The 15,086-nt window shown below is 38.5% G+C and overlaps 1 protein-coding gene across 1 annotated transcript; it reads right to left on the reverse strand.

The window, feature by feature from the left end:
- Nucleotides 1-129: 129 nt before the first annotated feature.
- Nucleotides 130-15,016, reverse strand: LOC127452421 (nibrin-like). Its single transcript, XM_051717843.1, has 16 exons — nt 14,830-15,016; nt 13,917-14,047; nt 11,639-11,766; nt 11,297-11,456; nt 11,024-11,127; nt 10,451-10,568; nt 6,484-6,674; nt 5,800-5,897; nt 5,381-5,519; nt 4,076-4,408; nt 2,874-3,579; nt 2,718-2,780; nt 2,397-2,543; nt 2,133-2,246; nt 1,977-2,026; nt 130-426 (listed from the first exon to the last, which is right to left on the reverse strand). Exons 1-16 carry the CDS (start codon nt 14,858-14,860, stop codon nt 396-398), a joined length of 2,544 nt encoding a protein of 847 aa, XP_051573803.1. The 5' UTR covers nt 14,861-15,016; the 3' UTR covers nt 130-395.
- Nucleotides 15,017-15,086: the final 70 nt, after the last annotated feature.

Here is a 15,086-nt window from a genome sequence, read left to right on the forward strand (position 1 = left end):
AACTGGGCTGTAATAAATCAAGTCAGCAGTCCTTTAACTCAAAGAATGGTTGATAGTAAGAACATGAAGTAAGCAGCTTCACACACAAGTGGGGGTGTAATGTTGGAGTTAAGGTAAAAATTGTGACTGTTCAATTTTGTAAAACTCAAACTTTTAATTTATACATGTATGTTTTGTACACTGTATTTTTATTCTAGACAAATAAACCTCTTATAAAATGGAAACATGTTTTTGCTTTGCAAGCTAATAACAAACCCTATCATGCTGAGTGCAGGACATTGAGGTGTTAGCCTTCGTTATTTGTGGGATTGCCAGAAAATAGGAGCTCCATGACTATAGAGGGCTTGTCTTCTCAGCCATCAGACAGAGAGATCGGCAGCATTATGAACCATTATTCATAATTTCCTGGCAGGTCTAGGGTTGTACCTGAGAGAAAAAAAAAGAAAAGAAAAACATTCAGAGAAGTAAAAAAATATATAGATTTTTTTGTAATTTCTACAGTACAACATTCCCACTCTTGTAACATTCTTTTTATAATGCTACCTCTTTTAACGTTCCTGCTTTACGGTGACAATAAATAATTGAATAACTGAGCAAACTGATACAAACTGTAAAAATCAGACACTGTTTAATAGTCATCAAACCAGCCATCCCCTTCCATAAAACATGTCTGGGAAACTTCATTAACCTGGGAGAAAACTGAAAACTGGCAACTGAAGCTGGAGAAAATGTTGGAAATATAGAGGTGCCATTTTCTTTTCACTCTTTTTATTTTCTGTGTTATGATGTCTCTCCATGCAAGGCTGGCTGAGCATCATGATTCAGAGATCAAACAGTTGTGTTGGACAAGTGTGTGTTTTTCTGCTTAGGTAGGAGAAATGGCACCACTCGAAAGCAACAATTCCGTGCCTCTGTTGAGGCCTCAACCATTCCTTCTCTCAGGAGAGGTGAACAACTGAGACTAAGGAGCTCTGAAAGGGTTTGATTGTACAAAGATAAATATCGCTTGTGCCAAAATTCACAAAGCAAACCTCCCGTGCATTGTCATTGAAAGAGGTGACAATTATTTGCAAAACTACCATTCAAAGAAACAGATATGACAGATATGAGTGAAGCTACTCATTTTACGAAAAGTGATATCAGGACATTGTCCCGACCACAAACTTAAACCATCACTGTATTTTCTGTCTAAATCACTCTGTTTAAACAGCAGGAGCTTGTTAGAAATATCAATAGGTCTTCGTAGCCCAGCGTGACTTCAACTGTGAACAATGATTTAAAAGCAGCTGAGAAATCATTGACGTCATACTTTCCATGCATGCTATGGAAAAATGAAGGAACTGCTAAAAGCAGAAAAAAACCCTTCAACACCTCATGCGTGATGCAATGACACTGTTGATAGGACACAGTGGCTCATCAGCAAACTAACCATATATACTGTATTATAACCATAAAAAGTATTAGTTTTTAAACAAAAGATGCAACATACGGTAAAACTTTTTGTAAATAAGTGAAGCTTTTCAAACGTTACGAAAAATCTGTGTGGGTCTCCCACCAAATGTCTTAATGCGTGTCTGATGGCAAAAACTGACTCAAAACAGGCAACAACACTGGGAACCAGAAGTCCCTCAGCCTTGCTCTGCCCCGCCTCAGTGCGTCAGAGTTTCCCGGTGTTTAAACCAGTGTCAGCCAGTCCATTGTGGACTAAGCCCTTAGTGTGTCATCACTGATGTTATTGTCTTTTTGTGATCCTTGATTCTCTGGGGTCAGGGGTCAGTGTCTGGTTGAATATAGTGTTTGTTCAGGCAGGTGGTGAGTGTCTGTCTGGATGAGGGTGAGGATCATACAGACATCAGACAGGGTACAAATGAGACCGAGACTGAGAGAGTGCTGACGTCACTGGACATCATGTCAGTTCATGCTGGCCGTCCATCTCTTTATGCTCTATTGCTCACACAAATACATAGATGGCATACCTGAACAAATCATCACCCAGTGTCTCCTCTCGCTCATTCTGTTTTTCCTCCTAAAAAAGACAGAATGCCATAAATGAGAATACAACTCTCTGTCTTAAATTGTCCTGCTTCATGTCCCTCTGTCATCTGTATAAGTTATCCTTCCATGTTTCTTACCTCTGCTGCCTGTTTGAGCCATTCCTCCAGTTCAGAGTTCTTGCTGCGATTGTGAGCCACCAGATCAGTGCCTCCGATAATGTTGGGCAGCCCCTTAATTCCAGGGACAGATGTCTAGAGATGCATGTGCACACATAGATACAGATACACACATACCCCCAACAGCCATTCAAACACACATAGACAAATGTCATGTTTTAACAGACACCAAGATACTTAGCCATAATATTATGAATGAAACACTCTTAAAGCAACTCCTCTGACCTTGCAGAACCTTTTGACATTCTTGCCATTGGGATCATGGGTCTGTAGAGGTGTGGGTCTTGATCTGGAGGAGGTGCTCACAGTCAGGGACTTAAACCGAATCTGTAGGAGCCTCCTGGGCAGCTCAGGATCATTCTCAGTTGAGGCCTTCAGATCAACAGGAGTGTTATTATAGGACTAAAATAACATATTAAAGACACTCTGGGAGGAAAAGACACCGTAAACATAGCGATCATGACCTTTCTAAAACCCTGAAAATATATTTTTAACCAGTGAAGGTCACACTGGCTCATAATGAAGTTCTGTGTTAAAACCTCTCACCTGCATTTCATGTTTGGCTACAGCCTCACAGTGCTGGGAAATGCCATTTTGGGGCCCTGAAGCCTGAAAGAAAATTGTGAAGGACCAAGCAGTGAGTTCATACAGACATAGATAGAAATAAGATATAAATGAAACAAGTGATGAATCTCTTCTTACCACAACAAAGGATACTTCGTCCTCTTTGACCTCTTCAAGTTCCAGTCTTTTTGAAGTATGCATGTCCCTCTCTAAACCTGGCGCTTGATTGGATGATCTCTCGGACCGCTTCTCGGAGGCCTGATTTGTTGCAGCTGGGCCTGTCTTGTCCAACTGCAAGTGCTGAATGTATTCTGCACTGCTTTGCTGATTCTTGGTGCTTTTTCTGCTGTTGCCCTCTCGCTGATTCGGTAATTGAGGGTTATTAACTGTGCTGCTCGGTCCTGTCTCAAGACACTGTTTCTTATTAGCTGCTGCCTGCAGGGGCTCATCCATCTCATCAGACATGATGGACTCAAGCTCTTCAAGTGACATGTCGAAATCAGCATCTGCAGCAGGTTCGCCTGGGTCTTGCTCAGGTTCCTTCCTCTTCTTACTGCTAGAGATTTGACTGGAGCTACCAGCCTGAGCCTTTTGGGCCAAACTGTGATCTGAGCTCAAACCCAGACAAGAGCCCAAACCCATACTGGCACTGATTTCAGATCGTGGCACTGAGCTGCGCTGGTTTTGGGCTGTATGTGAGGTTCTGTGAGATCTATTGGTGGAGGAGTTTTGCTGGGAATTAGAAGGACTAGAATCCTTCATCGGCTCATCCTCTTTTTTTTCACCGTCTTTTCTGGAGTGTTTGGCCTCTAACTGGACAGAGCTGGTAGTTTCATCACGTGGTCTACAACAATATGTAAAAAAAAAAAAAAAAGAAAGAAAGAAAAAGCAAGGGTGATAATTTTCCTAAAAATCACATCTAAAAATACTCATACAAAGAGGTATAAAGGTACACTAGGTTTGTGCAGTTGCAACTGTGTCATACACTGCAAACTCATCAACATCACTTTGTTCATTCTTGAAGTACAAAAACCTTTGTAACGTTTCTGTGTATTTGGACTAGATTCACAACTTTGGACTGCCACCTGAACCGCATCGACGTGTCCTGTGTGCAATACCTGTGCCTTGTTCTACCTGCACAGTGTGGCGCTTCTCGTCTGGTGTGCGACCGGCTTAAGGAGATTGTAAGGCTACATGACTGATTTTATGCACCTGTTACTAGCAACAAAGCCATAGCTTAAAGTGAAGTAGCTGAAACAGCCAAGGCTTTGACTTACAAGGAGATGCCCACAAACTTTAGGCAATGTAGTGTATGTAATGTGGTGTGCAATCAGACTTGCCTTTTCTTGGTGACAGACTGGAAGTAGTTTGTTAGAGCTGCTTGTTTCTGGGGGGACTGTTTTAGCATGGAGTTTCCACTGGAAGGAGCTGTCAATCTCTGACAGCCATCTGGTACCACTGACTCCTTGCTCAAGGGAGCAGAACCTGTTTTCTTCTTCTCATTCTTGTTGGAGCTCTCTGATGACATCTCTGTCTCAGTGATGATGCAGGCAGAAGGAGGTTCTGGGCCGAGGGATTTTTTACTGGATACTGTGGGGCCCTGTAAAGCCCTTTGTGTGGTGCGTGTCTTCTCTGGAGTCTCACCAACTGCATGGATCCCACTAATATCCATCCTGAAAAATGTTGACTCACTATACAGAAAACTCTAGAAAGCTATAGTAATACAACTATAGACTAGCACCGAAATGAAATTTCTTGGCAGAAACCAAAAATTATGGCCACGCCGAGCAGAATACCTAAACCAAAAATCCTACATTTAAAGTTAGCCTTTGTTTAGAATAACTACAATTCTATTTATGTTATAATATTTATAATAACACTGGGCTCTAACAATTAAAATCAAATCTGGTTTAAATTAAAAGTCAACTGTACAGAATAAATGGGGACGATCAAAGCAATAATGATTATTCCAAACTCTATTCCAAGCAGAAACCTTTTTCTCTTTTTTTTTTTTTTTTTTTACACACCATTTATTCAGAAACCAGAACACAGTTATCTCAAAATAAAAACAGATTTTTGGCTAATACAAGAATATCTGTACCCTATAATGTATTTCATAAGATATGGTTAGTCTCTCACTGTCTGTACTAAAAACACTTTTTATTAATAAGCCAATATCCATGAAGGCTACCATATCGAATTTTGACCACAATCTGCTTCAATAGTCTTTAGTAAGATTGTTGTGCAGTTGCGCTCATTGCAAACTTCTGACCAACTGGGAATGTGATGAAAGAAATAAAAGCTGAAATAAATAATTCTCTCTACTATTATTCTAACATTTCACATTCTTAAAGTAGTGATCCTAACTGACCTAAGACAGAGAATGTTTTCTACGATTAAATGTCAGGAATTGTGAAAAACTAAGTTTAAATGTATATATTATAAAACTGGATCAATTCACATGCACACTGTTTTTACACCATGTCTAATTTCGGATCTGTTAGTAGCAATTTCCAGTCATAATTGCAGTCAGGATTTTTGGCCTATTTTCTATTTCAGCTGAAAACCAATACATTTCGGTGCAGAATCATGTTATTTGCTAGGCTTATTCTAAAACGACGGAGTTCAATGGTGTTCTTTTCTACCTGCTCGGGTTCTGGGAAGGCACAGTGTTGACCACATAGGCTGTGATATTCTGGGAAGGTGCTGCAAGTGCCGTCTCATCCACAGCAGTGTTCTGAGAAAGTGTTGCGGCAGCAATGACTGGCTTTGCTTTCACAGATTCTGTGGGAAATGTTGAGAAATTGCTACTGATGTGTTGAGTTGAGTTTGGGCTGATAGCATGTCTATTTCTCAGAATCACTCTGAGATTTTAGCTACAGAATTGCACATTATTGATGTCGTCATTTAACACACAATAAAAAAAATACATTAATTCTATAAGTCATTATTCAATCACTGTTAACACAGTGGAAAAAAAAAAAAATAATATATATATATATATTTTATGAGTAATGTTCTGCAGCAGACTGTGTGCACTGGATGTGTTGTTATGCATGCCTACCAGAATTTATAGATGAGCAGGGATTGCAGTATGTTTGATTATTGACATGAATGGCAGCTAACCCAATCTCAGATTCTTTGATGAAGCGCAAGCCATTTCTGTTTGAAAGAGAGCAAACATGTGAGAGAAAGCTAAATCAAAAGTCTCTTGCAGTATTACTCACAAGGCTACCAACTGTACTAAAGTTTTTTTTTTTATTTTTTATGTTAAAATCCTCTCCTATCCCAGCTTTATATTCAGACACACCTAAAAGTAAGCCATTTGTATATGAAGTTCACGAAAAAATTGAAAATCTGGCTCTGACTGTGACACTTTTAAAACACTGCTTTGTTTTTATGAGCATCCCAACCAGCCCATCACAGCAACATTTGCTCAACAAATGGTGTGCGTTTGGGCCGAAACTATTGTCCCACTAATGAAAGTGTCGCACAATGATGACTCCAAGACATTACAGACATTACAGCTTCATTAGCATAATTTTCTATAAAGCTGCTTTGAAACAATGTGTATTGGAAAAAAGCGCTATACAAATAAAATAATTGAGAAACCACTGAGAAACCTTTATTTAAGCAATTCAGTTTCTTAGCAGCACAGAAACTAAACACTTTAGCTTTATCTTTATATGCAACGCAGACACAAACTGAAGCACAGACTACAGGGAGTCTGACCCAAATACACACACACCTGTGCAGAATCTGGCCCACAGACTCCACCCATTTCTTGGAAGTGGGAAGGATCACAGCCTGGGAGTTCCCAGATATCATGTCAACTACACAAGTACTGTTCGCCTCGAGAAGTGAAATGGGCAGAGACCCCTCCTCCAAAAGCTGGCTTACCCCGCCTCCACAATGCACTGCTTGACTCAGACGTTTCATCTGAAAAGAACACAAGATTCAGACACATGAAACATTAATGAGAACAAAAACAATGACTACACAGAAACTTTTTTTGTAGCAAGGATTTTATAAAGCTTCATTTAATTAGAGTAATATTCTGTATGATAAAGGAAAAAAACCTTAAGCTTGCATGTTCAATATTAAAGGTGCACTCAGTATTTTAGTGATATAGTTTGCTAATTGATAATCTTTTAAACAGAAAAAAAAAATTAGCATTTTTAAAATGATGTATTCTCACATTAGATAAAGACTCATATCAATCTTAGAGAAAAAGCTGCTTCATTCTACATATGGTGCAACAATAAAAGCACAAAGAACAAAAAGTACATTCATAAAAAGTTACACATGACCTGAAGCAATTTTGAAGAAGCTTCCAGAAGTTAAGAATAAAAGTAAAGCTGACATTATTAGCCCTTTAATTGTTACTTAAATTTCAAATGTGCTAATAAGCCTAAATATATCCTTATTCCAGGTAACACAGAAAAAAAATGGCCATGTAACCATATTGCACTGCTGTAGTTTCCATCAGCAGGTCTCCACTCCTCTCTGTTATCACACTAATGAACCTGCTGGTTACAGAGAATCTTCACATGGTCTTCTCTTCCTCTGAACTAATCAGTCTAATTCTTCAAACTCCTGATTAATAGAAATGGTAGGGAAGAACTCCCAACTGACAAATTAAAACATCACTCACTCTGCAAATGTAAATGCAGATATGGTTACATACTAGCCTTTGGACTGTATATGAGCCTGAGAAATTAAAGCCTGATCAATTTCTAACTTTTACTTCTGCCAACATGGCAAGAAAATATAAGAGTTTTTATGTAAAGTTTTCTTAATAGTGCGCTCATTAATATTCTTGTTTATGTTGCGGTGACACCTAGCGGTGTAGATGCAGCATCACGCAAAAACAGAAGGTCTCAGTTACCCCTGTCATTCTAAAAACTGCATTCAGCCATTATTAATTTATTGCAAGAGTGAAAGGAATAACCGAGATAAAGTGAGTCAAATTTGGCTGGTCATATGATCTCAACATGGTAGTGCTCATGAATGTGCTCCCAACACCATATGCAGAATAAACTTGCCTTTTCTCAAACACTTCTCTGTTTAAAAGTTTTCCAATTAGCAAATAAAAAAGTAATTAATTAATTAATGCATTTTTATGTCAACAAAACAGATTTCTAATTGGTCTGATAGTGGAGACATTTAATGATGCACAGCTGTTTGTTTTTTCCATTAACACTAAAACCACATTGGTTCTTGCTTGTGTAGTAACCATAAACACTGGGTTCCCACATTTTTTGACCAACGAGTTTCCATTTTTTTTCTTGTAATTACTGATTCGGATCTTTACTGAATTAGCATTTTAGCACTGAGCGTAATAGGAAAATCTATATTCACTATAGAAATTTCCCTGACTTTTTAAAGGGATAGTTCACCCAAAAATACAAATTCTCTCTCATCATTTACTCACCATCATGTCATCTCATATGTGCATTACTTTCTTTCTTCTGCTAAACACAAAGAAAGATTGTTAGAAGAATCTCAACTCTGTAGGTCCTCACAATGCAAGTGAATGGATACCAAAACTTTGAATCTCCAAAAAGCACATAAAGGCAGCATTAAAGTACTCCATAAGACTCCAGTGGTTAAATACATACATTCAGAAGTGATATGATAGGTGTGGGTAAGAAACAGATCAATATGTAAGTACTTTTTTCCTGTTAATCTCCACATTTATATTAAATCTCAAGATTCATAGCAAAAAAAAAAAAAAAAAAAGGACTTAAAAAGTGTTGGTATCCATTCACTTGCATTGTGTGGACCAACAGAGTTGAGATTTTCTTCTAAAAATCTTTCTTTGTGTTCAGCAGAAGAAAGAAAGTCATAGATATCTGGGATGGCATGAGGGTGAGGGAATGATGAGAGAATTTTCATTTTAGGGTGAACTTTTCATTTAAGATTTCTATGACTTTTCCACTTTTGTCACTACAATTCACAATTTTTAAATTCACTGATATTTCCAGGCTATTCATGACCATGTGAAAATAACAGCATATGTACAGGTGCATCTCAATAAATTAGAATGTCGTGGAAAAGTTCATTTATTTCAGTAATTCAACTCAAATTGTGAAACTTGTGTATTAAATAAATTCAATGCACACAGACTGTAGTTGTTTAAGTCTTTGGTTCTTTTAATTGTGATGATTTTGGCTCACATTTAACAAAAACCCACCAATTCACTATCTCAAAAAATTAGAATACATCATAAGACCAATAAAAAACATTTTTAGTGAATTGTTGGCCTTCTGGAAAGTATGTTCATTTACTGTATATGTACTCAATACTTGGTAGGGGCTCCTTTTGCTTTAATTACTGGCTCAATTCGGCGTGGCATGGAGGTGATCAGTTTGTGGCACTGCTGAGGTGGTATGGAAGCCCAGGTTTCTTTGACAGTGGCCTTCAGCTCATCTGCATTTTTTGGTCTCTTGTTTCTCATTTTCCTCTTGACAATACCCCACAGATTCTCTATGGGGTTCAGGTCTGGTGAGTTTGCTGGCCAGTCAAGCACACCAACACCATGGTCATTTAACCAACTTTTGGTGCTTTTGGCAGTGTGGGCAGGTGCCAAATCCTGCTGGGAAATGAAATCAGCATCTTTAAAAAGCTGGTCAGCAGAAGGAAGCATGAAGTGCTCCAAAATTTCTTGGTAAATGGGTGCAGTGACTTTGGTTTTCAAAAAACACAATGGACCAACACCAGCAGATGACATTGCACCCCAAATCATCACAGACTGTGGAAACTTAACACTGGACTTCAAGCAACTTGGGCTATGAGCTTCTCCACCCTTCCTCCAGACTCTAGGACCTTGGTTTCCAAATGAAATACAAAACTTGCTCTCATCTGAAAAGAGGACTTTGGACCACTGGGCAACAGTCCAGTTCTTCTTCTCCTTAGCCCAGGTAAGACGCCTCTGATGTTGTCTGTGGTTCAGGAGTGGCTTAACAAGAGGAATACGACAACTGTAGCCAAATTCCTTGACACGTCTGTGTGTGGTGGCTCTTGATGCCTTGACCCCAGCCTCAGTCCATTCCTTGTGAAGTTCACCCAAATTCTTGAATCAATTTTGCTTGAAAATCCTCATAAGGCTGCGGTTCTCTCGGTTGGTTGTGCATCTTTTTCTTCCACACTTTTTCCTTCCACTCAACTTTCTGTTAACATGCTTGGATACAGCACTCTGTGAACAGCCAGCTTTTTTGGCAATGAATGTTTGTGGCTTACCCTCCTTGTGAAGGGTGTCAATGATTGTCTTCTGGACAACTGTCAGATCAGCAGTCTTCCCCATGATTGTGTAGCCTAGTGAACCAAACTGAGAGACCATTTTGAAGGCTCAGGAAACCTTTGCAGGTGTTTTGAGTTGATTAGCTGATTGGCATGTCACCATATTCTAATTTTTTGAGATAGTGAATTGGTGGGTTTTTGTTAAATGTGAGCCAAAATCACCACAATTAAAAGAACCAAAGACTTAAACTACTTCAGTCTGTGTGCACTGAATTTATTTAATACACGGGTTTCACAATTTGAGTTGAATTACTGAAATAAATGAACTTTTCCACGACATTCTAATTTATTGAGATGCACCTGTATATAGAGTATAGAACATCATGAGGCTGAGTAAATAATGTCAGAATTGTTTGGGTGACCTATTCTTTTAATGGTATTAGTAGTAGTAAAAAAAAATAAAAAATTCTTGCCTGTTTAGAGTTCAAAAACAGAAAGGTTTTTCCCTTGAAGAGACTCTTTCTCTCAGGCCGTAAGCTCAGGTCCACATCCTCTTCAGCCAGGGTGGGCTCATCAACCTGAGGCCTAAATCTGATCCAGACAAAACAAAGGCATCCCACTGGCATCTCTTCTTACACATGTACTGTTTATGTGCTGTGTTGCAGCATGTGTTCAAATTTTTAAAATAAATGGTTAGAAGTTCTTCCGTGGAACACAAAAGGAGAAATTTACAAGAATTTACTGGTCACTCTTTTCCAAGCAGTTAAAATGATTAGGGACTGGAGCTTTCAAGCTTCAGAAACAGCACAGAAGCACCACAGAAGTAAAATAAATGTGGTCCACGTGACTTTTGGTAAGAGTACCCAGTACTTTCTTCAAAATTTCTCCTTCTGTGTTTAATGGAACAAAGTCATGTGGGTTTGTAACAACATGAGGGTGAGTAAAAAATGACAGCATTTTAATTTTTGGGGAAACTACTTCTTTAAGTCTAACAAGCTATGAGTGAGAGAGCGCAAGAGCGAGAGAGAGAGCGAGAGAACTTTTACCCCTCAGCTTTAGGCAGAGGTTGTTTCTGCTGCACAGCTTTGCTAAACACACTGAAGAATTCAGGCTTTACTATGTGCCGACAGCACAGCAATGCACAGATCATCTGCAAAGGAGAGAGATAGATTCAGGTGATATTCAACTGTATTCTGAAGGTTTCATCAGTAACTCATCATTGAATCATAGAAGCCTTCAATTTGATCCTTGAGGGGGATCCTTAAGGGACAAATGATGTGCATAAGAGGCTGTTTTTAAGGGGTCAATGACCTCCTGACCTTTATGGTGACCTTTACAGTGGGCATAACGAGATGTGTGCAGTCAGGTGTCCAGGAGTTGATGAGGCGTCCGCCGACTGAGCGCACATCATGAGAGAGGGAGACCTTCCCTTGATTATTAACACAAGAGGAACACACCACAACACACTCTTTCTCCAACCTGATTGAATAAAAGGGTGGTTAGCAACCCCAACTTCAAATTAACACATAATATTGTCAAAACACCATAAAAGTAATTATTAAATAATAAAAACACAACTTCATGGCAAACCAAGTGTTAACAGTATCAGCCCATTTCTCATGTGTCCACGTACACACACAAACAAACGAAAGCAAACAAACCTGAACTTGCTTTGGAAGACCCCGAATGTGAGTCGGTCTCCTGGCTGCAACGTCCTGGTGGAGCCAGTCTCAAGCTTCTCATCATTGATGAAAGTGCCGTATTTAGAGCAATCCTTCAGTGTGATTGCCTGCCAACAGCATAAGAGCAAAATCACACCATGTCAACGCCAAACATTTGTCAGGCTGAAACACCACAGTGAAGGAAATGGTGCCATCTAGAGTATGAAACTTGCAAGTACCAATGTGCAGAATATCTGATATTTCCAAATAGCATCCCATTAAAAATACTACAAATATTTGACCCTACAATCATGACACATATTTCTATATGTTTATTTCACATTTATAACAGATAGAGGCTAACAGTTTTACATAATGGCTTTGTATGTATAGCATATGACCTCTCAACTTCGCAGAAGATGACAAGTGATCTATTAAAGCACTTGACAATGCAGCATGGCCACATGGAAATGTGTTTTTTTTTTGTTTGTTTGGGGGTTTTTTTGGCTCTTTTTCAGGCAATTTTTAAAGAACTATTTATAAGCATACAGGTTCCAACTCACTGTGTGTTGCTGAAATGTTCTAAGCCAACCTAATTAATATACTAACAAATACTCCAATTCACACTATGTGGTCAGCCTATGCATTATTCTAAGAAGTTTAAGAATGACTTTCTAACAAGCTACTAGTAATATAGAAACAATGCACTGAATTTCTAAGAACAGTTAGAATGACTAAGTGAAACAATGACACATATCATTGCTGTTCTGCACCATAATTAGCAAACAATCGAAAAACAATAATTACAATTTAGAGAAGCCAATAAGTACATTGAAATTTAATTACTTTCATGAAATTATTTTCACAGCACTGCCTATGACCTAATCTTATTATGTTACACCGTATGATATTAACGGACAAGTTTGAATAAGGTCAGAGAAAAACATATTGTCAAAATGACATTTCACCAATGTAAAAGATTAAGGCATGTTTAAAAAGATAATTAGATTAATCTTATACACTTATCTGAACAGCTCCACAACCACCTCTCATTGTTATTTGTTAAATGGGTAGTTGACGCATAACCATGGACTTAATTTTCAACATAATCAAGATTTTAGGTTACATTTTTTATGAATGTATAAGAGAAAGTGTATATCTTAAAGGCGCTTCAAATAAAAAAAAATTTTTTTTAAATTATTTCTTTGTCTTTTTTTATTCTGCTCTAGCTTCTGTTTTACTCTAGCTACTATTGGAACTTAGCAGTGCGATACAGATATTATTAATTTTTGTGTGGGAAAATTGCTTGCTCTCCTCCTCATTTTATTAGCCACTTCTAATAAAAGCATCTGCTAAATGACTAAATGTAATTGCAAATATAATGTAAATCTTTGGTCCTGTAACTGGTCACCATATCTTACAAGTTTTCACTGTTTGTAAACACCTTTTTGCCCCTGCTGTGTGACAGATGAATATTTAAAAGTACATTTGGGGGGGCCTGGGTTTGCACATAAAGACGCTGACTACCACACCTGGAGTCGCGAGTTCGAATCCAGGGCGCGCTGAGTGACTCCAGCCAGGTCTCCTAAGCAACCAAATTGGCCCGGTTGCTAGGGAGGGTAAAGTCACATGGGGTAACCTCCTCATGGTTGCTATAATGTGGTTCTCGCTCTCGGTGGGGCATGTGGTGAGTTGTGCGTGGATGCCGCGGAGAATAGCGTGAAGCCTCCACACGCTCTATGTCTCCGTGGTAACGCGCTCAACAAGCCACATGATAAGATGCGTGGACTGACGGTCTCAGACGCAGAGGCAACTGAGATTCGTCATCCACCACCCGGATAGAGGCGAGTCACTGCGCCACCACGAGGACTTAGAGCACATTGGGAATTGGGCATTCCAAATTGGGGAGAAGAAAAAAAGAAGAAAAAAAAAAAAAGAGTACATTTGTTCCATGTATTCTCTAGATTAATATGAGGTCACAGGAGCAACAGCCATAATAATGCTAAAAGAATCAACTAAAAGCTTTTTAAAATAGTTTTGTATTGAGTTTAGCATTTTACAACACAAGACATAATTTTTCCATAAGTATTTCATTGTCAACTTTCCCACCACTAAAATGACTCATAGAGTGACAGGCGAGGTATAGAACTGTACATATTGGGCTATGAAGCATCTCGTCATAGAAGATGTCCTTTGTTTCTCAATCAAGACAATAGAGCACAGAAATTGTTAGTTTAAGACAAGCTCAGGAAGGGGAGTAACTTGTCTGAACACTCACCTGCTCAGTGACAGTGAGGTGGGCGTGCACACGGCTGATGGACTGGTCATTGGGCAGCAGGATCTCACAGTTTTTGCGACCAACCACATACACTTGACCAGGGAGAAGACACAAGCTTTCCTCTGCAGTGACTGAATGAATGATTTCAGTTGAAAGAAACAAAATAAAGTTAAGTAAAGGATCCCATCTGTCCTGAGCATTATTGCTGGAAAAAGTATAATTGTTTAGCAGACAAGAGCCTTTCCTATAAATCTAAAATAAATAAATACAAATTCACTGACGACTAATACATATAATTGTGTATGGGTCTGTCAGTGACTCTGTGACACAATACTTGGATGGTTGAGAAATTACATTTCCACGATTTTGAAAATAATAACAGTATATAGTTAATAATAGTACTATTTTAGATATAGTAACTTTTACGTTTTCACAATTTTAGGCTCCTTTCTACTTTGTGCCGTTAGCTTACACTGTCCTGCGGTGTGACAAATCATTTTTGAAGCATTATTTGTAGTCTCTCAGCTAATCTGAGGTCACAAAAACTGCATATTATACTTAAAAAATAAATAAATAAAAAACACTTACAATTTTCAAATAGTTTCAGATTAAACACATTACTACAGGACACGGCCTGACATGTCATGTCATGTCGACAACCCAATAACTGATCGTATGATATTAAATAATTCAATTTAAGGCAATCAAACTGCATGTGAGGTGGGATATATTTATATGAGGCAAAGCTGATCTTCCTTCAAGTCGGCCAATAAACAGCACGATATATCATATAAAGATAACACATTTTATGACCATTTTTATTGCCTCTATGGTTGATACCTGGCCTGTATTTGACTTATTGTACTGCATACAAATACTAAATTACCGACTGAATGTGTACACAAAACTTTACCTCCAGATTCGGTTGGTTGCAGTTTCCACATTACGTCGTATTCAAGCAATTCAACTCGTCTTCAGTCTTTTGTTTGTGGTACTGTCATGTACAGTAAATCTCAGACAAATGTGTGTTGAAAACTGAAATGGATTAACTGGCGCGCTACATTTACATCTTCTGGTGCGACGTGATCAACACCCGTTTCAAAATAAAAGTCCTTCACAGACACGCCTTTCAACAAAGTGACTTTTACTTTAGATTTAAATCTAAACGGG

The sequence above is a fragment of the Myxocyprinus asiaticus genome, chromosome 15 (genome assembly GCF_019703515.2).
Source record: "Myxocyprinus asiaticus isolate MX2 ecotype Aquarium Trade chromosome 15, UBuf_Myxa_2, whole genome shotgun sequence".
NCBI lineage: Eukaryota > Metazoa > Chordata > Actinopteri > Cypriniformes > Catostomidae > Myxocyprinus > Myxocyprinus asiaticus.

Excerpts from the sequence above, each read along its gene's own strand:
- LOC127452421 (XM_051717843.1), bottom strand. The coding sequence starts at position 14,860 with ATGTGGAAACTGCAACCAACCGAATCTGGAG. Across the intron at positions 14,048-14,829 it reads GCAACCAACCGAATCTGGAG|TCACTGCAGAGGAAAGCTTG; the intron begins GTAAAGTTTTGT and ends TCATTCATTCAG. Across the intron at positions 2,027-2,132 it reads GGCTCAAACAGGCAGCAGAG|GAGGAAAAACAGAATGAGCG; the intron begins GTAAGAAACATG and ends TGTCTTTTTTAG.